The sequence below is a fragment of the Dama dama genome, chromosome 8 (genome assembly GCF_033118175.1).
Source record: "Dama dama isolate Ldn47 chromosome 8, ASM3311817v1, whole genome shotgun sequence".
Classification (NCBI taxonomy): Eukaryota; Metazoa; Chordata; class Mammalia; order Artiodactyla; family Cervidae; genus Dama; species Dama dama.
In genome coordinates this window covers 35240964-35261818 of record NC_083688.1, presented here as the reverse complement: position 1 = coordinate 35261818, position 20855 = coordinate 35240964, and the positions used below count along the sequence as shown (strand labels likewise).

Below are 20855 nucleotides of genomic sequence, written 5' to 3'. Positions count from 1 at the left end.
ATTTATTTAATTGGTTCTGCATATTTGCATTAATACAACTAGCTTGCAATAATCTGATGTCCCAATGCACTTTGAAGGCTTTAATTGGCATTTTAAAATTTCACTTTATTGAGTCGAGTAAGTTATTCTTTGGAACAAATAAACTTTTTTTTATTTCTCCCTCTCATACACTTTGAAATATGTTTTCCTGGGGGACAAAAATAAAACAAAAGAGAAACTCTAAAACAATTTAAATTAAGTATGTACTAGATAAATCATTCAAAAGGAACAATTAGATTCTTGTGAAGCATTTTAGGTCATTTTGGATATACTTGCATCTATCTCCAGTTATTAGTACCTGTTATGTAAAAGTCTTACGTTCCTAGGATGAAGAGGACACTACCTTTACTGAATATATTTCTATTACCTTACAGTAAAATAATTTTCTTTCCTTCTCTAAGTGATTCTGCTTGTCATCCGCCCCCAACCCCAAACCATATGAACATCGTAAATCAGGAGAAAAAGTCAAGCTGTAGCATCCAACAAAGGTACTGTCAGTGATAAGTTGGTACAGATTTATTTAGAAAAAGAGCTTTCTATCTAAACTTCCATAAATGATGATGTGAGGACTGCTTTTCATAGAGACTTCTCTGACTGGGTGGAAGAACTCTGAGCTCTTAGGCTGTGGCTCTGAATCATTCTGTCTTCACCCCTGGGAAATTCATGGTTGAACTTCACTGTAAGAGCTCTCATAAAACCTCTCCTTACTCGACCTCATTCTTTTAGCTTCCCTCACTTTTCATAACTCTGGAAGAAATCAATCCCAATGTCTCCAATGTTCTTGGGGCAAAGACCAACATCTATTGCTGATTTAATGGTTAAGTTAGAATCTGGAAATGACACTTAGCCAGTGACACAATACCCTTCTAGACCAGTTTGCGTTTGGATGATAACACTGAAACTATCCTATGCGTTACCTTCAGTAACCTGTAGGACGTTTCACTCATGTCCCAGATGAGTTCACAGAAGATCTTTTAACAAATAGCTGATTTTATACGATTGTTCAAAAAAGAGTCCATGCAATTGTATTCTTTGAATTATAAAAAAAATTAAATGTCATTCCAAATACATTGTAATTGTAAAATTTTAAAGTTAGGGATAGTATTGCCTTTATCTGGGTGTTCCCCACATAACACAGTGATTTTAGTAGACTATAAATAAATATGAGTTGAAAAATAAGGGAGCTGAATGGGTGGAGTGACTTAACTTTTTCAAAATAGGCAGAAACCTAGATTTCTTGTCATTTTATCTCTACTCTTTCCCATGGAGATTTTTAGTCTGTTTTCAATTAGTTGATACATTCTGAAGAAGGAAATGGCAACCCACTCCAGTATTCTTGCTTGGAGAATCCCATGGATGGAGGAGCCTGGTGAGTTAAAGTCCACAGGGTCGCAAGAGTCGGACACGACTTAGCAACTAAACCATCACCACCAGGTGATACATTCAAATTCCCAATACCTTATCACTGGAAAGAAATATTTTTTACCAAATTCCAAATAAATTGGGGCAGATTTTTCTAGAAGGGGCAGATTTATATCCAGTTTTTCTAATTGCTGACCTGAGGCCTCCATTTTTCTAAAAATTCAACCCTATCATTTGTTTCTATTGCTCATCTTGACTCAACAGGTATTCTTCAAAATGATACACAATAAATATGGCTCTAGAACTAGGATGCTGTCTGAAGAAAAAGAGTTATCATATAAAGTATCATAAGGGTAGTATGTTGTGTATTAAAATAATTACATGAGAAACTTTTTTCACATTTATTTACAACTTTTAACCCAAGGATCTATCTATAAGTAGTGACTGTTTGTTTATTTCTTTTTGTTATACCAATTTATGTGCAAAGTTACCTTCCACTTAATATAAATGAGGGTCTTATACTGAAAATTCCATGGAATTTAAGCCAATCCTTACTTGCATTCCTTCAAATGGAGTGTACAAACTGGACAACTTTCCTCATGTAGAAAATGTGATATTACATGTGGAACATGTGCTGACTCTTTTACCATAATCCCCTGATACTGTTCCAAAATCCTAACTGCTTGGTTTGGCATTTCCAGAGTCTTTCTTTATCTTAGCTCTTTAAAAAAATGTACTCAAATGCGTTATTTTGCTGGTTGCTTCCATATTGCTTCATTGAAAATCCAAAATGAAGTTCAAAAAGAGAACAAATAAAATTACAGCTCAAGTGCAAACTACATTTCTGAGTATCTGCCAGGTAGACATACTCAATCCAGTGTGTTTCTTCCAGTTCAAAGGATTTCCCATTGGACCACCCCTGAAAGTGTCAGTAGTTTTCATGAACCACGCAGAACTGTCTCTTAGTTTCCCTTCTATTCTTAATATTATTACTACCTATCAAGTACTGTCGTTCATAGAGGGGAAGAAAATGTTGAAGAATATAAAGGAATGGAGGGAGGAGAATCCATATTCAATACTGTAAAACACAAAAGTTAGATTTAATATTATATTTGACCAATACCTTGGCTTCCCCTTCTAATTTTAAAGACTGTATATTTAAAATAGTGGCCATTTCACCGTATTAAAATATCTCTTTTTACAATTCTTTCAATTTATAGCAACACCTAAGAAGGTTTGATGTAAAAATCTTTGCAATTACAAATTAAAGCTGAGGATAAGGGAGAAAGTAATATGAAGAGAGAGATCAAAGCAAAACAAAGTGATAAAACAAAAAAGCTCCCCAAACATAATTACTGGTTATAACTTGGATGAAGATTCAAAAATCATGAAAGCTGAGTTGGCCATTCTTGCTTGTCAAGACAGAAACTGGTGGAGAAAGAGTTTGGATTTTCAATCTTAAGTTACCATCATACATTATAGAAAAGGTTATCGTTTTGTTCTACTGAAAACGTCCTTAAGGATTACCAGGGATGCTGAAAATATATGGATCAGTTCCTGCAGATAGGAACAGATAGCTTGGATCTTTCAAGCATCTGCTTTGAAAGAAAGGAAGGAAGGAATAAAAAGAAAAGAAATGGGGGTGGGGTGGGGAGGAGAGGGAAGGGAAACGTTGAGAACTAGTTTGATGGCAGGCAGTATTGCCTCCTATTTGCGTGTCCTTTTCTAGCTGTTCCAGTCTCCTGGCCAACCCATGCAGACAAATGAAGAAACAGTGTGGTTCCTCCTCTCTTTCTCTTTCAGTCCTTCCTTCTAATGTTCAAGTTAGATAAGCACGAAATTAGCATTGCATCTCTACAGCTTCCACTGGGAAGTGTCAAAACTACTGGCCTTGGGAGTAGAAGGAAGAAAAGAAGAGAAAGAGAGGCGGCGGGAAATCAGAGTGGCCGTGTCTCTCCACCTGAAACCACTGCGGCGCTCACACCACAGTATTCCGGTGTCTGTAGGGCGGCGGAGGCAGCACGGTGCCCGGCTTCAGCGAGAACTCAGAGAGGTATTCGGGATTCTCTGCCACAATAGGCCGGATCCGTCCATTTTGTTTATAAAAATATTTTGTGCTGTACTGCTGCAGGTAGTCTGGGTGCTGGAGGGTGCTCCGAGGGGGCAGGCTGTGGTTCCAGTAGTCGGGGTTGTCGAATGCTTTCTTGGCCTTCTCCGGCACGGAGAGCACGCTGTTCTTCAGATACTCGGCGCTCCCCAGGGCGTTGGCAAAGGTGTTGAGGTACAGCGGCTCGTTCACATACTCATCCTCTGCCTTGGGTGCACCACTGGGAGCGCTGTGATATTCGGGATTATCCAAAGCCTGAAGGTCGCCATTTTTCCTCCGAGAAACGAAAGGGTTCTCCTCCACAGGGTTCAGGTATTCTGATGGAATACAAAAGGGTCAGTTAACATCTACTTGCTGGAAAATGTAATTCCGGCCACGGTTATACAGGACCAGTTAGTTTCCTTTTCCAGAACAATAAAGCCACGGGTTTCATGAATTTTCCCCAAAACTATTTTGTTGATTACAACTGTCATAGGAAAGAGGAGTAAGTGGGCAAAAAATGTTAGTGACAAAACAAGGCACCGACAGGGCCAACGTCAGAGTTCCTGTCCCCTAGACTGCTCTTCTTTCCTTCTAATTATATTTGTCTCTCCTACATATTGGAGAAGGAAAATGGCAACCCACTCCAGTATCTTTGCCAGGAGAAGTCCCTGGACAGAGGAGCCTGTCGGAGTACAGTCCGTGGGGTCGCAAATGGTCAGACAGGACAGAGCGACTCACACTCCTACACATGGGGCCGGTTGTTTAAATGCTTCTATTTTTTAGAAGTTAGTTATTTCTGTTAGAAAATAAAACAACCTATCAGGATTAAATAGCATTTAACTGTGGAGAAGTGAGAATTTAAAAAATAGTATTGGAAAATCAAGATTAACTCCACGCCATAATAAATGAATGAAGTGAAAGAATAGTGTTTCTTAGTCTATGCATTTGCTGGGAATGCCTGCATAAGTAATAAGGGTTTGATTATAGATGTTCCCTCAGAAAGATAAACACACAGGAAAGAAAACATCTAAGGAAAAGACTCAGCTAATCAAATCAGATAAATAGCTAACATGCTTTTAAACTGACTTGCTTGATAATATACAAGCTTAACAATAAATATAATTGTAACATTTATTTCCAATGGCTAATCATAATCATTGGAAACTCATCGGAAAAGACCCTGATGCTGGGAAGGATTGGGGGCAGGAGGAGAAGGGGACGACAGAGGATGAGATGGCTGGATGGCATCACCGACTGGATAGATATGAGTTTGGGTAAACTCTGGGAGTTGGTGATGGACAGGCGTGCTGCGATTCATGGGGTCACAAAGAGTCGGACCGGACTGAGCGACTGAACTGAACTGAATCATAATCATAAGACAGCAAACTATTAGTTTGAATCATATGAAATTGCTGTTTTTGTAGGTTGAAACCAGTCTTAGAGCAGCTATTTTGTATGATTCAAAATAATAAATTTATCTAGAATAGGGATTGGCCGAGAATTTTTTTTTTAATGTTGCTAATACTGCTTCCGTCAAGTTTAATTCTACCCCTCTGTTTATTGTGTAGACTCTTTATAGACATATCTACACATATGTGTGTTCCCTGGTGGCTCAGAGGGTAAAGCATCTGCCTGCAATGCTGGACACCCAGGTTTGATCCCTGGGTCTGGAAGATCCCCTGGAGAAGGAAATGGCAACCCACTCCAGTAGTCTTGCCTGGAGAATCCCATGGATGGAGGAGTCTGGTAGTTTACAGTCCACGGGATCGCAGAGTCTGACACGACTGAGCGACTTCACTTTCTTTTCTTACACATATGTAGCATATCCTCTCTTTAAATATATGCACAAAAATGACACTTTAGCTATTCCTATTTTGGTGTCAGGGTAGGAAGAGGGCCTGTTTGTTGAGATACTATCATTCTGAAACAAACTTCCTATCCCCCATAATAAACTTGACACATAGAGAGAAAAATCTTATCAATCCAGGGTTATTTTTCCCTGGATATAGAGCCGTTGGATATAGTTAACTATTTAGTATCATGTGAAAGTTAAGAGACAGTAATGAAAAATCCCATGGACAGAGGAGCCTGGTGGGCTACAGTCCATGGGGTCACAAAGAGTTGGACATGACTGAGCACTGAGCAAAAAGTAATAATAATAGTGAACATCCTACCATCAAATTCACAGATTACAGTTCAGTATCTTACAAGGCACTATCACTTCAGCCTCACAACAATCCTGTGAAAAAGGCATGCAAGCTGTACTTTTCCAGCTTTATAGACAGAAAATTGAGATTAAATGATGTATGAAGGATACAATTAGTGTTGAACTAGAATTCAAATTCCCTAACTCATGTTGAAGGATCTTGTTGTTCTATGGCATGGTTTTCATTGTTGCCCTTATAGGAGTAGGTTGAACTTTACACTTCATCACAAGTTTTAATTTGAATGGGTCTCAAGGCTACTGTCATTTTAAGAAAAATATCTAAAAAAAAAACTTAAAAGGGAGTCAGAATTGGATTTCTCTTACCAGATTCCTGAAATTTCTCCATTGAAAATATAGGTATGTCTATACTAAAATTATCTGCTCTCTGAGAACTGGGCTAGAATAGAATAACCTTCTACAGAAACGTGGGTTTCTTAGTACAGTGAGATAAAATCTGGGGATGGTCTACCTACTGTGAGTCTACACAGACTGACTTGGTTTTCTCTCGGAAGATTCAAGTTACCTTTTCTCAATGCAATCTGCTTATCTGTTGTCCTAATGCAAATTTGTATAGCCATGTGGTTCCGAATAGTTTTATGGTTGAGTTGAGAATCTTCCCAGGGAACATTCCACTTTCTGAAGGATCTGCCAAATCTTCCCAAAACCTACATTTGTGTCACTACTGGGCTACTCAAACATCCAATTCTTCATTACAGTAATACTTTCATACGTATGGAAGTGGATATATTTTAATAGGTTATTGATAATATGTACTTAGTGATGCCTTAACTGCATATTACAAAAGTGAATATAACTACATATTAAGGGAGATAAAGGACCTTCATACAGAGTCTTAAAATATAATTTACTGTGACACTGAACTCTCTGGGACACAGCCATCAGTTATTAATAACATGATCCTTCTTCTCTTTTTTCTGATGCTGTTAACATAGAAGGAAAGAGGTTTTTTCAAAATTGAAATTTATTTGGATATTTAACAGTCCTACTACTAACTTTGTAAAGTTATTGCTGTGCTTCCTAAAACCATAAACTATGAATATTTTCAAGATGTGATGGTATACATAAAGTATATGGAGGGACAGAACTTTAATTTTTGAAATGTACCCTATCAGAAGTCATAATTTCCTATAATAAGCCAGGTCACTTAAATGACACCATTTTAATGTATCAATCAAATCTTTTATTGGTGCCATCAAACGCTTTGGACACTTTTACCAATAATACTAGTTTTTATGGTCACCAATGGAGCAAGGGTTCTGAAATCTTGTGATATGCTACCTCATTTAAATATTCCAATAAAGTTATGTTTATATCAGTGCTTCTCAAGCTTCAGTCAGTCAGTTCAGTCACTCAGTCGTGTCCGACTCTTTGCGACCCCCATGAATCGCAGCACGCCAGGCCTCCCTGTCCGTCAAGCTTAATTGTGCATAAAAGTCTCTTGGGGATCTTGTTCAAATGCAGATTCCTAATCAAGTGAGGTCTGAGATTCCAGTTTCTAAAAAAGCCCCTAGATGATGTGGATGGTGTTAATTCAATTAGCCTACTAGGAGTAGCAGTGTCTAGGCCTTTTGTGGGTCACAAATGTCACACAGGCAAATGGTTTGGCAATTTCCCTTCGAGACTTTGCTTATGTTGATGAAAGTAAATGCCAAATGGCAATCATTTCTGAGCATTCTGCTTGTACCTTGTTTGGGTTTGTCTCGCATAGGAGTCATGTAACCTTCTTCATCCAGCTCTCCTCGTGGGCTCCGTTCTGGGGCAAACACTGTGGGGTCAGCGCTGTATCTCTGGGTGCTGCTGTCTTCTTGGACGTGGGGTGCCACAGACTTGCGTAAGGTACCATTACAGCAGGAGTCATCAAAGATCTCTGCGGTAGCCCCCTGAGCAATGGGGGCTTCTGGGATTGTGCTGGTGGTGGCCCTGTAGGGCATGGGTACTCCTTGCTCTGCAGCGAAGCCCCCGTCTCGGTAGACAAACTGGTTCTGTCAATAGTAGAAACACATTTGGACCAAAGTTATGGGGAGGAATAGCAATCAAAAGCATGGATGTTAATAACCAAAAGAATACAGAAGTTTGTCTATCAGAGCAAAGTCAGAGTTTATTAAGTGTTTTTTCCCCCCTAATAGTTAATGAGTCTGAGTTATAGACTAGAAACACCTAAAATTCCAATTTTGTCCTATAAAGTAAATCAATTGTGGGAAAACAATTTGGAAATATATGTGTTAGTTTTACTAACCACCTAACACAGGGTCTAATAAAAAGTATTTCATATTCTTTCCCACAACTGCCTATTTTTAATGTAAAAATTCAAAAAAAAAGTAAATAATAAAAATTCAAAGTGAATTTTCAGGACAAATGGCAATGTCATGAACTATAGGCAATTGCCATTATGAACAGAAGCACAGTGATGAAATTTGAATAGTGATAGTTCCTTATTGCCTTCTAGTCTGTTGTTACTATAATTTTGAGTCTATAGTATATAACTGGAAAATCATCACCAAAATTCTGACTTTTTAGCACAAGACCTATAATTATGGAAATAAAGATAACCTCCTCACCCAGAAGCATAATGTATGAGCCCAGGTAAATTTTTCAGATGAACATCAAAAGCTACTGTAGATGCATGATATCTCAGCTCTGGATTATCTACTGAGATAAAACATATCTACATAGGCAGCTACACAAGCTACAGTAAATCTTTAACTCACTGTTGGCAAAGGCAAAATGAGGAAATTATGGTGAGACGAGAGAGAGGAAATATGGTAGGCAAAGACCAAAAATCCTAAAAGATGAAGGTTGATTGTGAAATACTTACTCCTGACATAGGGGTGTAGGCAGGAGGAGGGCTGTGTCCAATTTCACTCTAATAGGAAAGAAAAATGGAATGATGGATATAATAAGAGGTGATATGAATGGAAAAAAAAAGAAAAGAAAAGAAAAAGAAAAGCCACATGAGTTGTGTGAACCAAAAGGGAACACATGCACAACAGTGATGTTTGCTAAACAGTAAAATTTTATGTATTCTGATCTCAAGAAAGTTTATTTATATATTTTGAGGACACTATATATAATTCAATCCCTGTAAAGGAAAATTAAAAAGAAAAATTTTTAATGCATTAAAAATTATGTTGACAATAAATATTCTTCTGATGAACCCTGGAAGAAAGGGAAAAGCAGTAAATAATAAACTAGAGTTATAAACAAGGGATGCTTTCCTTTGTTATACTTTAGGTGACTGGAATGATCACATATCACCACATTAACTTTTCTCCTATAAGAAGTTTATCTAAAAAGAAATAGAAGTAGATTTCAATTTTCTTGGAATAATTTTTGTTATCAAATTACATTTATTCTTTACCACTTCAGCTAAGGGTCAGCTTCTCAACCTTTCCTTATAGAAAGGGTAAATAATATTTTCTCATTAGTCTTTTTTTAAGTGAACAAACAGCAGAAAATCTTGAAAAATTGGTTTCTTTCCTGGAAACATGCTTTACATACATTACTTTTATGTATTTAGAATCAGTTGAAATTAGATTGAAATTAGGAAAAAAAAACCCAAAAAGACATATTCTTATGGCTTATAACTCTAACCTATGGGCTAAATAAAAGTCAATATAAAAATATGAGAAAATATTAAAGATAACTTTCTTTAGGCTAAGTACAGAAGACATATGAATGCCAGTTCTGTTTCAAAATGATTGAAAAATACCAGTCATCTATTAAACACATTTCTTGAGAAACCACTGTCTGTGTATGCACAAGGCACTTTTTGAGGCACTTGAAATAATGAATAATGAAGATAAAAACAGTTGGTTTTGTGAACTTTTCATTCTGTACCTTCTGGCTTTAAGTGAACAGAGATGACTAAAATAAACCTCCAAGACAACATCTTGAAACATCTATAAAACAGAGCTAAATCTCATTCCAGGTTGATGTTTTTATAATTTATAGATTGACAGAACAACCTAAGAATATGGTTCCACAGAGATTAACGGTTCAATACAAATTAATAGCAACTATATAATAGAATTTTCCTTAACTGAGTCTTCTGAACTTAAGGGAACAAGCTCTGAACACCTACACTGAGTTTAGATTTTAACTCTGCCCATAACTGAGTCACTTACATAATGGTATAGAAAATATTTATCTCTTTCTTTCTGTAGCAACATAACTAATAACACACTGAAGATTATAACATGGAAATTTGGATATATTTGTTATGCAATGCATAGGAGGAGCTTTGTAGAGTAGACAGATTGTTGTATGGTATTGTTGGGATTGAGCTCCAGTCGCAATTATAAGTGATGTGGTCAATCATGAAATATTTCATTTTCATCCTTGGCCTCTCTACTTTATTCTTAATGAAGATACCTATTCTTAATGGAGAAATAAGATATTTTACATATAAATAAACTTTGTAAGCTCTGCACTATTACACAAATGTAGAGGATATATAAAATTTAAATGTCCACATCTGCTAAATCAGATTTTTAAAATCAAGCAATCAAACTGCCAAGGCTTCTCATCAAAGAGCATTTTTAACTGCTTACCTGTCTTCCACATCACTTGAAATATATTTTGCTATCTTTCAGAAAGTTATGAAATCTAATTCATTTGTTCATAAATGTGAGAAAGAAATTTTCCATATAATCCAGTGATATGTAAAATAGAGAGCTGGTACAAAAATATGATACCTGCCTGCTGGTACTTTATCCTATTACAAATCTTGGCTTTACCCTTTCATTAAACTTGAATTATTTGGCAAGCATTTAGTAAATATTTGTTAAATTTCTATGATAAAAGCATAGGGATTACATTAGATGCTGGAGATATCGTGATATACTAGGACAGGCTTGGCCAGTGGCCTTTACCAGTTTACATTGTACGATCAAATATTTCCTGAGATTGTTGAAAGAAAAAAACAAAAGTAAAGTGAGGTTGGAGTGAATTTATTTCAATTCTATGATTATATATTAAAAGGCAAAGTATTTCAAAGTATTCATAATCACCAGTGTTCCTTTGACCTCTTATTTGCAAGAGTGTTATACTGGGTTATGTTTGATTGTGGCTGAAAAAATAGCACTGCCTGCTACATGTTTAGCATTTTATAAAACTTGAGAGATAAATGATCAAAAGAATAACTTAACAAGTCATTCTTCATCATGAAATACTTTATTATCTATATTCATTATCTGGGCTAGGCCATTTTCAATTGTAAAGGCATCATATTAAAAATAACTAGACCTCTTGCAGTTAGTGTGTTCCAAGACAGGAAGTGTGGCCATGCTTTATTTGAATGCATCTGCTGTCCTGCATTAATAAGTCTTTCCATCAGCAACTTGCCAACTCTGCTTCTGGACACACTGCCAGATACCATCACAGTAATAAGAGTGTCTTCATGTTCTTCCTAGTTTTCACCATTAAAATGGGAAAAATTGCTAAGCAAAGTCCCCTTAGTGTTCATTGTTTTTAGGGTTACTGGCTGCTTTTTATGTTTCTGTTTCCATTTTTTTTCTGTTTTCCATGATAAAAAGCACCTCATTCATATCTCCCTGGAAGGGCAATGCATCTACAAGGGAACATCTGTGAGGCCAATTAGCTGGGCTGGAAATGTGATATAATTGTTGTTTAAATATATTTAAATTACATGTTAATCACTATGTCATAATTTATAGGCTTTGAAAATAACTTTTTGTACTTGAGAGCCAAGCCAGATTTTACTTGTTTTTGCCATTTTTAGTTTGTAACACGCTCTTCTCATTCCCCACACAACCATCCCCCCAATTCCCCACACTTGAAGAGCTGAACTTTTAATACTGGAAAGAATGACAGCTGCAAGTAAATTGGTTGAGTAAAAATTAAGATCCCCAGAATCAGAATGAGCTGGAGTGACCTTAACGTTCTAAGCAGAACAAAGCAGTGCTCTCGCTTAAAAGGTTTTTGTTATTTTATTGTGCCACTTTCTAAACTGTCCATCAAAGCCTGGCTTTGAGGATCTTCAGGAAGCAGCACTGGGTACATCTGTTCAATTAACTGGCGAGGGGATTTATTGTCAGCAGGACAAAGATAGAAAGAGGTGGGCTATCAACTGGCAGGTGATACGGAGCTTGTTCCTGATAGGGAATTATGTAAGGGTGATGAAGAGAGTCAAGTTTAATTTGTGGCCATAATCACTGGGACACTGTATGATTAACTTGGACTCAAATCCCAGGGGTTATAGAGAAGGCAAATGTCAGCAAATATATCAAATACACTATTAAATGGATATTTACATACACCATATCCTAAAATTTACTTTTCAACTGAATGATAAAAATGTGAACCTTTGTCTTATTACATGTGCTGCATTTCTCATATTTATTGTTTTAATTAAAAGTATTGTATTATTCCTAGGAAATTTTACCTTGCTAACTCAGTGAAATTTTAAATTGTTAAATAGATGAATTGTCAACCATCATATTTTCAAAAAATATTATACAAATCTATCTTCTTAGGAAACAAACAAAAGTCCATGCTTAATGCCTACTTTCTATTTAAATTAAAGATGTGCTTAATGAGATTTTTTTTTAATCTTCAGATAATTGTTACTCTCAATATTAGCCATAGGATTAAAGTTTCTAGGGCCAAGAATCACCCTAAATCCTTTTAACTAAAATGGCATGTGTCTCTGTATGATGGTGCTAATCCATCAGCTTGGATTTATTACCTGGACACTTGCACATAGTAAGTATGAAGAGTTGTCAATTTTTTATCCTCTTTGGCATACATCTTTAACACTGATCGGCATTTTTCCATTTCACAGGTCAGGTAGTGGACAGAGAAAATGCCTTTTTTTTGGTATTATGAACAATTTTTGATATTTGGCTATAACTCTGTATCTTTTTTACAACTGAGTTCAATACATCAGCATTTGAGACATTTGGATTTTGAATCTTCATTTTTCATAAGACAACTGGAAAAAAACAAACAAAATGTATTCACATTCCCCAAACCAGTAAGAACTGGAGAAGCCTATTGAATTTAGGCAGTTGTCTCACATACACGTGCATATGTGTGAACATATATGTTACACAAAATGTTTTTTGTCTGTTTCTATGTGTTTATTTATGCACTCATTTATCTATTTAGTTTGATTATATGTGATGCTACTTTAAAAAACACTTTTTTACTCTACACACACAGGGCTTCCCAGGTAGCACTAAGGTAAAGAAACTGCCTGCCAATCCAAGAGACATAAGAGATGCAGGTTCGATCCCTGGGTTGTGAAGATCCCTGGAGGAAGACATGGCAACCCAGTCCAGTATTTTTGCCTGGAGAATCACATGGACAGAGGAGCCTGTAGTCTTCTGGCTGTAGTCTATAGGGTCATACAGAGTCAGACATGCCTGAAGAAACTTAGCACACATGCACACACTCTAAACAAAATAATAATGATGATATAATAATAAATAATATAATGACATAATACTATAGTAAATAAGTTAATTACAATGACCCTGTGTGACAGTTGAAGGCATATTAACTTGGGCTTTCATCTTTTTCTCACTTTTCACCAACCCTAGAACTTAATTATAAAGTCGACTCTATTTCACAGGTGAATATATTACTTCTCTTAGGAAAACAGAAATAGCAAGGAAGCTAACATGTACTGTAAACCTACCATATGCCACGGACTAAAATATTTTGTTTTATTTATTCATATGACCTTTCAAGATAAATATCATTACTAAAAATTATGACTCCCATTTTGCAGGTGAGAAAACAGGACCAGGGAAGTTTAAAGTCCTTCCCATGCATAACCACAGCCACTGGTGTATGACTCTCTGAATCTAACAATTTTTCATTAATCCACATGTAGATTTTGACTTTAGCATTTCTATTCTCTGCCCTCTCTGCCACTGCATAATGTTTTAGCTCTTCTCTCAAATAAGATATTATGGCTTATCTTTCTTATGAAAAACTAACCTAAAGCAGAAATTTGAAAAAGTAAATAGACTTAATTATAAAACACTGATAATGGCTTACAATATTATCCTCCCATGTTATTTGCATTTTAATTTACTCAAAGGACTTGAACAGGAAAGCTACTAGATGCAAACTGTTAAGTGCTAATAGAGAATATATGTGTGTGTTTATATATATATAAACTATGATTTTAGATCAACAAGATGGACTGTTAAGGAAGAATAGATACTCATATACATGTCTATGTAGATCACTTACCTTACCAAGAGCAAAAATTAACCCTGAAGCAGGAGGAGATGGGTTTGAATAATGGGAGAGCACAAAGATTTTCCATGACAGCACTCTTGCTTATGGATTTATTATTCCTAGTCCAAGCTTAGTCAATAAATTCCTCTTCCTACTCCACTAAGGGTAAGTAAGCTATTGTATCCTCAGGCAGCAACTCCTATAGCTTTTCCAAATATTAATAGAACAAGAGTACATTCCCTGTTTAAATACTCATGGTTAGATGAGTCAATAAAATGGGAGCAGAAAACTCCACACTTTATACCTTTCCATATGTTCTTATTACATGATGAAGCTGAAGAACATTATTAACATAGTCAAAAAAGAAAGGTTATAAAGAAATGTGATTTTACATTAGGGCCAACATTCCTTAGCTTGATTTTAAGATGAACAGTAAGAATTTTGTCACCTCTCTTGATATTAGTAATCATGTAAAATTTATATCTCTTCATCCTGGGATGAAGATGATAACTATATCTCTATTTTTTATTCCGGTAACTTTCTTTTGCATCTTTCTCTTGTTTACATTCTTTTTGCCAACATACTGTAATATTTGAACCTCTTCCTAATTATCACTTTAGCTACTAGTTGACATATGTATCTAGAAATCTAAAGAGGAGAACTTTTAGGGGTTTCCTTAAAGATTTCCCAGCAGTTCTTTTCAGTTAGAGAAGGTACAGCCATTTTTCCAAATTTTTAAACTTATCTTTGAGAACATCTAGTTCAACTGCAGTGTCTCTGTTTGAATCTAAAGGAAATCATTAAGCCTTTACTGTGTCCAAATTTTCAGGTCATCCAACTAATTTTCCAGGTGCATCCAAAAGTAGTCTATCTCTTTGCTTGAGTGTTTTTTATCCCAACATCATGAAGATTATTTAGTGAAGATGTCTTAATACATTTTAAAAAAAGGCATTGATGTCAGGCAACTCTCTTTTTTAAAGAGAACATTACTGTTTTATTGTTTTATTTCTCTGATGTTGGTTTTATTTGTTTATTTGTTTCCAACTACATTGCATGGCAGGTGGGATCTTAGATCCTGACCAGGGATCCAACCCACACCCCCTGCATTGAAAGTGCAGAGTCTAAACTACTGGATTGCCAGGAAGTCCCCAAGGTCAGCAAGCTTTTGAAGATGAAAATCCCACAGACATGAAGCAATTGACCACATGAGGTCCTTCTATCTCTAGGGTTGTATTCTTGAACTTTTGACATTGAACCATTTGATTTTTAAACAATTACCTTAATCTCTTGAATCTTCAGTTTATTTAGCTCTCAAAAGGAAAATGGGCTATAGTAAAAGTAAAGGGAAAGATCAATTCCAACTATCAAATTACATGTATGTAAAATGAATATTCTGCCTGAAGTCCATATCATTGATTGCTAAATATTATAAAATGTGATTAACATTAAAGCAAAAGCATCTTGCAAACTTTTCTCCCACAAACCTTTTTAAAGTGTATGAATTTCTTTTTCTTTTTTCCCTTTTCTCTAAATGGAGTATCTGTGGAGTACCTTAGTCTGTATGCAATACATGATTGTGCTCTGGGGAGGCAAGAGCACATCTGGATGTGACTTTTCTGGTGACTCAGAAGTAAGGAATTCACCTGCCAATTCAGATACACGGGTTGGATTCCTGGATTGGGAAGATTGATTGGAGAAGGAAATGGCAACCCACTTCCAGTATTCTTGCTTGGGAAATCCCATGGACATGGACAGAGGAGCTTGGTGGGCTACAGTCCACGGGGTTGCAAAAGAGTCAGACATGATTTAGTGACTAAACAATAATTATACACATGCTTATTGTCAATTGACATATTTTCACTTTCATAGTACTCACCTCTATTTATATGATTAGATGATGTATGGAAATTACAGAAATAGCATAAAAATTAAGTAGTCTATAGGGCAAAAAAAAAAAAAAAACTATGGGCACTCTGAATGTCATGAATGCCATTACTTTAGAATTTGAAATGCTAAGACTTGGTCTGGGTATAATACGTTTCCTTTTATACTATTGATAAACATTTACTTAAATCACAATTATGGGGAAACAGTGGAAACAGTGGCTGACTTTATTTTTGGGGGCTCCAAAATCACTGCAGATGGTGCTTGCAGCCATGAAATTAAAAGACGCTTACTCCTTGGAAGGAAAGTTATGACCATCCTAGACAGCGTATTAAAAAGGAGAGACATTAATTTGCCAACAAAGGTCCATCTATTTAAGGCTATGGTTTTTCCAGTAGTCATGTATGGATATGAGAGTTGGACTATAAAGAAAGCTGAGTGCTGAAGAATCGATGCTCTTCAACTGTGGTTTTAGAGAAGACTCTTGAGAGTCCCCTGGACTGCAAGGAGATCCAACCAGTCCATTCTAAAGGAGATCAGTCCTGGGTGTTCATTGGAAGGACTGATGTTGAAGCTGAAATTCCAGTACTTTGGCCACCTGATGCGAAGAGCTGACTCATTTGAAAAGACCCTGATGCTGGGAAAGATTGAGGGCAGGAGGAGAAGGGGACGACAGAGGATGAGATGGTTGGATGGCATCACCGACTCAATGGACATGGGTTTGGGTGGACTCCGGGAGTTGGTGATGGTCAGGGAGGGCTGGCATGCTGCAGTCCATGGGGTCACAAAGAGTCGGACATGACTGAGTGACTAAACTGAATTGAACTGACCTGCACACATGTGCATGTATGTATATATATATATATAGTCATACATACATGAAAATTAATAGCCTAAAACAAGATAACAAAGATTTATTTAATTCATTCAAACTAACAAAATTTTTTTTATAGGTTGTTAGTTTATTTGTGGGCTTAGTTTTGCTTTGTTTCTACTCTTTTACACATGTGGATATTATATATCAGGAAGTAAATCGTATTCATTCAAGCATCATTTAGAAGAGTTCCACCTGCAAATGTTTCTTTTGTGGTTATTTGGAGTTATACTATTTACTTGCAAATAATAAGGCAACAGTGAAGCACCTTATATTTCAACCTTCTCTTTAGCAATAATCCAAGCCAGAAAAGTTTTACTATATATTCAAAATAACTATGACAGTATTTAGAGCAATCTGTGTGTGAGAATATAAAAAAACACGAAGGGCATAGTTCATGTATTGGGAGATGGAAACAAAAAATATAGAAAATACAACTGCAAATTTTATAACTCTAATTTTGGCATGTAAATTTTATTCAGTGTCTTAAATGATTAAGTGTTGGCAACAAGCAAACCATTTAACATAATACAGATAATGCTTTCCACGTTCCTATCATTTCAGCGTGGATCAGCTTGAAAATACCTTCAGTTATGCTAGTTTATGCAAACTGTTTACCAGAGAAAAGTGAATTTGTAACAATGATTGGTTAGTCCAACTACTGCTCTTCAGGCTCCAAAGTGGTACAGCTGTTGCTGTAAGTAAAAAGATTTCTAACAGTCCACCTGGAATTAAGGCATCTGGATTGTGCAAGCTGATCTGAATAATGTACGGTGCATATTTCAGTACGGCTACTGACAGAGCAAACAGTACATGGCTGTCCCATTAGCCCAGAGCAAACACCAGTTACATTTCACAGAAACTGGCTGGTATTTACAACTGATCTGAGCCAAAATGACTATCAGATTGAAGGCAGTACCTCAAGAGAAAAAACTCTTCCCCTACAGCAACTGGTTGCCCATAGTCTAAGGTGTTTATATCATTTTTTAAAATCCCCCAAATGTGATTTTGCTGCATGTCAAAAGGAGGAAGAAAAACATACAAGAATTTCTGCATCTATTTGTGAACCACTTTGGAATTTTCTGAAGTAAGACCAATATTTTTAGTTTCCTATTTAAACCATTTGCTACCTATATTAGCCAGAACCATGGTCATAATACTTTTCTTTCAAGTTCTAAAATAGCTAACACTTTAATAAAAAATATGAACCAAAAAACAAAATAGACCAGAAACTAGAGTGTCTAATTTAAATCTGACAGGAATGCCAGAGATCACCCAATCTCCTTCTCCCTATTTTCAGCCGTGGTAATAGAGACAGCAGGTGACTTTGCTGCAGGTCACACATCTAGTTACTAACAACAAAAATCAATAGGCCAAATTAGAAAAATACTTTTATGGTTTACTATGAAACAAAAACAATCTGCTTCGTATCCTTCTTAGATTATGTCTGCATAACTGAGTCAGGGCAAGCCAGGTGAAACTCTAAAGAAGTGAAGTCTGATTATCATGTTTCCTTTTCAATTTCTAGCCCATATTTTTTTACTGCTTCCTAACAGATGCCAGAGTCTACTGATTCTAGTCCTGGTTCTATAGGAAATGGGGCCATTGCATGATCTCATAAAAGATGCACCATTTTGAGTCAGTAACTCATATTCCAAACCCCCCCCTCTTATCTATAAGGTTATCCTCTTCTCAGGAACTTGGCTGTAGCTAGGCTAAGGGCATCCATTTAGTCTGATTAGTTTGGGGAATTTTCTCAACTTGGTGGTAGTAGATCATAAATAGTCCTACCTCAAGTAACACTGAACTACTGAGTACCAAGAGGTACACACATAATTAACTGCTGACCTGACATCTCCATTGGAATGTTCCATGCTTTTTCAAATGTCACTTTTCCAAAACTGAAATGAACATCACCTCTCCTGACATTAAATGGAATTCTCTTATCTTTCTTGGCTTGGTGAATAGTATCAACTTATCTACTTGTGTAAGTTAAATATCTCAGTGTCATCTTTGATTTCACCTCTATCTCATTCTTCATAAGCATCCAACATCTACCCATTTAAACATCTTAGTACCTCAAGGATACAACCATTTTCTCCATCTTCATTGATTCTGTTTTAGTTCTGATTTTAAGGTGTGAAATCATTTAGCATTCTAACTGGGAAATTTTGAGGATAAAAGAAAATGCTATAAATAATGAAGTCAGGAGTAATAGGAGTAAACCAGGACTCTAGGAAAAACAGGCACAGCACACACAGTGAACTTAATGATGACCACATTTCTTGACTGAACTACTATAATATTTTTTTAATTGGTCTCCTTGATCTCCTCATTCCAGTCTAATATTCACACTTCATTTCCTGCTTAAAAACCTACAAGACCCCTTTAGGTCTCAGGTTAAAACAAATCTCAATTTCTTGTGGCATGAAGGCTTTTGGTAGCTATGGCTCCTGCCAATTTTTCCAGCTTTGTCTTTCTGCTTATTCATCATATGCCTCCAGTCAAAAAAAGTACCAGCAGTTCCTGATGGTCCATGACTTCTATTACTTCCAGTTACCTGCCCAGGTTCCAATTGTTTCCTAAACATTTCTTTCTAGTATCTTCATCTTGATTACATATTAACTCCATGGAATGTTACCATTGCCCTGTTTATATGTAATTATTAATTCAAAAATATCTATCAAGAACCTATTCTGCACCCCTTATGAGTAATTCAGCAACTTTATTCTAATCGTTTATTTACTTCATTAGTTTACTGTCTTTCTTAGATTGTGAGTCTATTTAGAAGAAAGTGATAGTGTTAGTTGCTCAGTTGTGTCCAACTCTTTGCGACCCCATGGAGTATAGCCCACCAGGCTTCTCTGTTTATGGAATTCTCCAAGCAAGAATACTGGAATGGGTGGCCGGCCCCTTCTCCAGGGGATCTTCCTGACCCAGGGATCTAACTCAGGCCTCCTGCACTGCAGGCAGATTCTTTACCATCTGAGCCAAAGCCCCAGGCTATTTAGAAGAGGACTTATATTTACTATTATATCCTTCATACCTAGCACAGGTCAGGAACATAGATGTGATGAATATTTAGTAAAAGGATATTGAATCAAAGGATGGATAGATGGAAAAGATATTTAAAGTTCAAGTTTGACTTATTAATGAGAATCTCAGGGCGTTCCTGGTTCTATCCCTGCATTGGGAAGATCCCCTGGAGAAGGTCACGGTTACCCACTCCAGTAATCTTGCCTGGAGAATTTCATGGACAGAGAAGCCTGGCAGGCTATAGTCCTAGTCCATGGGGTCGCAAAGAGTAAGACAGGCCTGAGTGACTAACACTTTCACTTTTTTCACTTTCAAGACCTCAGGCAGTGGGATATGTTTTAAAGAATAGGGAATTTTAATGTTCCTTAAATTATATATTGCACATATTTTACTCTGCAGATACTCAGGGTGAGTCCTAAATTGAAACTGAAGCCCAATACAATCATCTGAATATTATATCTTATCTAGTACACTCACTCTTCCTGTCAATTAGCTACTATTTCTGGAGGCATTGTTTAAAGTCTTAATTCTAATGGCCAAAAAATGTATTTTTACAAATAATGAGTGGTTCCAGATGCAATGGATATCTTGCATCTAGTTATAAAACATCAGGATTCTATCACTAGTATGACAACATTCCCTTGAGACATCTATGTATTTCCTAATGCATTGGAGGTCTAGGAAACTCAGCTTCTGCTTTATCCTGAAGAATATAAATTAAGTAAGAACAATAGGAAAGACAAACGCTAAGGATAAATTGCCTGTAGGCAGATGAAAAGTGTAGTTTTGGCGCATAAGCTCAAATACAGATCTCTGCAAGTATTCATTTTAAGTTGTACATACCACCCACCTACATTTCTGTGCATAACAGACAGGAGAATCATTAAAAATTATTAAAATTTTTTTCAGAAGGAAGGCCTTTGTCTTTTTTTTAAAGAATAATTGTGGTTATACAGTATTGGACTGGGCTTTTCTGGTGGCTCAGATGATAAAGAATCCACCTGCAATGCAGGAGACTGGGGTTCAATCCCTGGGTCAGGAAAATGCCCTGGAGAATGGAATGGCTACCCATTCTAGTATTATTCCCTGGAGAATCCCATGAACAGAGGAGCATGGTGGGTTACAGTCCAGGG

The 20855-nt window shown here is 36.4% G+C and overlaps 1 protein-coding gene across 1 annotated transcript in view; it reads right to left on the bottom strand.

Moving 5' to 3' along the window:
• Nucleotides 1-3333: 3333 nt before the first annotated feature.
• The window catches only part of ERBB4 (erb-b2 receptor tyrosine kinase 4), a 1235763-nt gene continuing 1218241 nt past the window's right edge, over nt 3334-20855 (bottom strand). The window contains exons 26-28 of the mRNA XM_061147924.1: nt 8533-8580; nt 7402-7699; nt 3334-3825 (exon numbers count right to left, since the gene is read on the bottom strand). Of these exons, the coding sequence (XP_061003907.1) occupies nt 3380-3825; nt 7402-7699; nt 8533-8580 (792 nt within the window). The 3' untranslated portion in view covers nt 3334-3379. The remainder of the gene's footprint in view (nt 3826-7401; nt 7700-8532; nt 8581-20855) is intronic.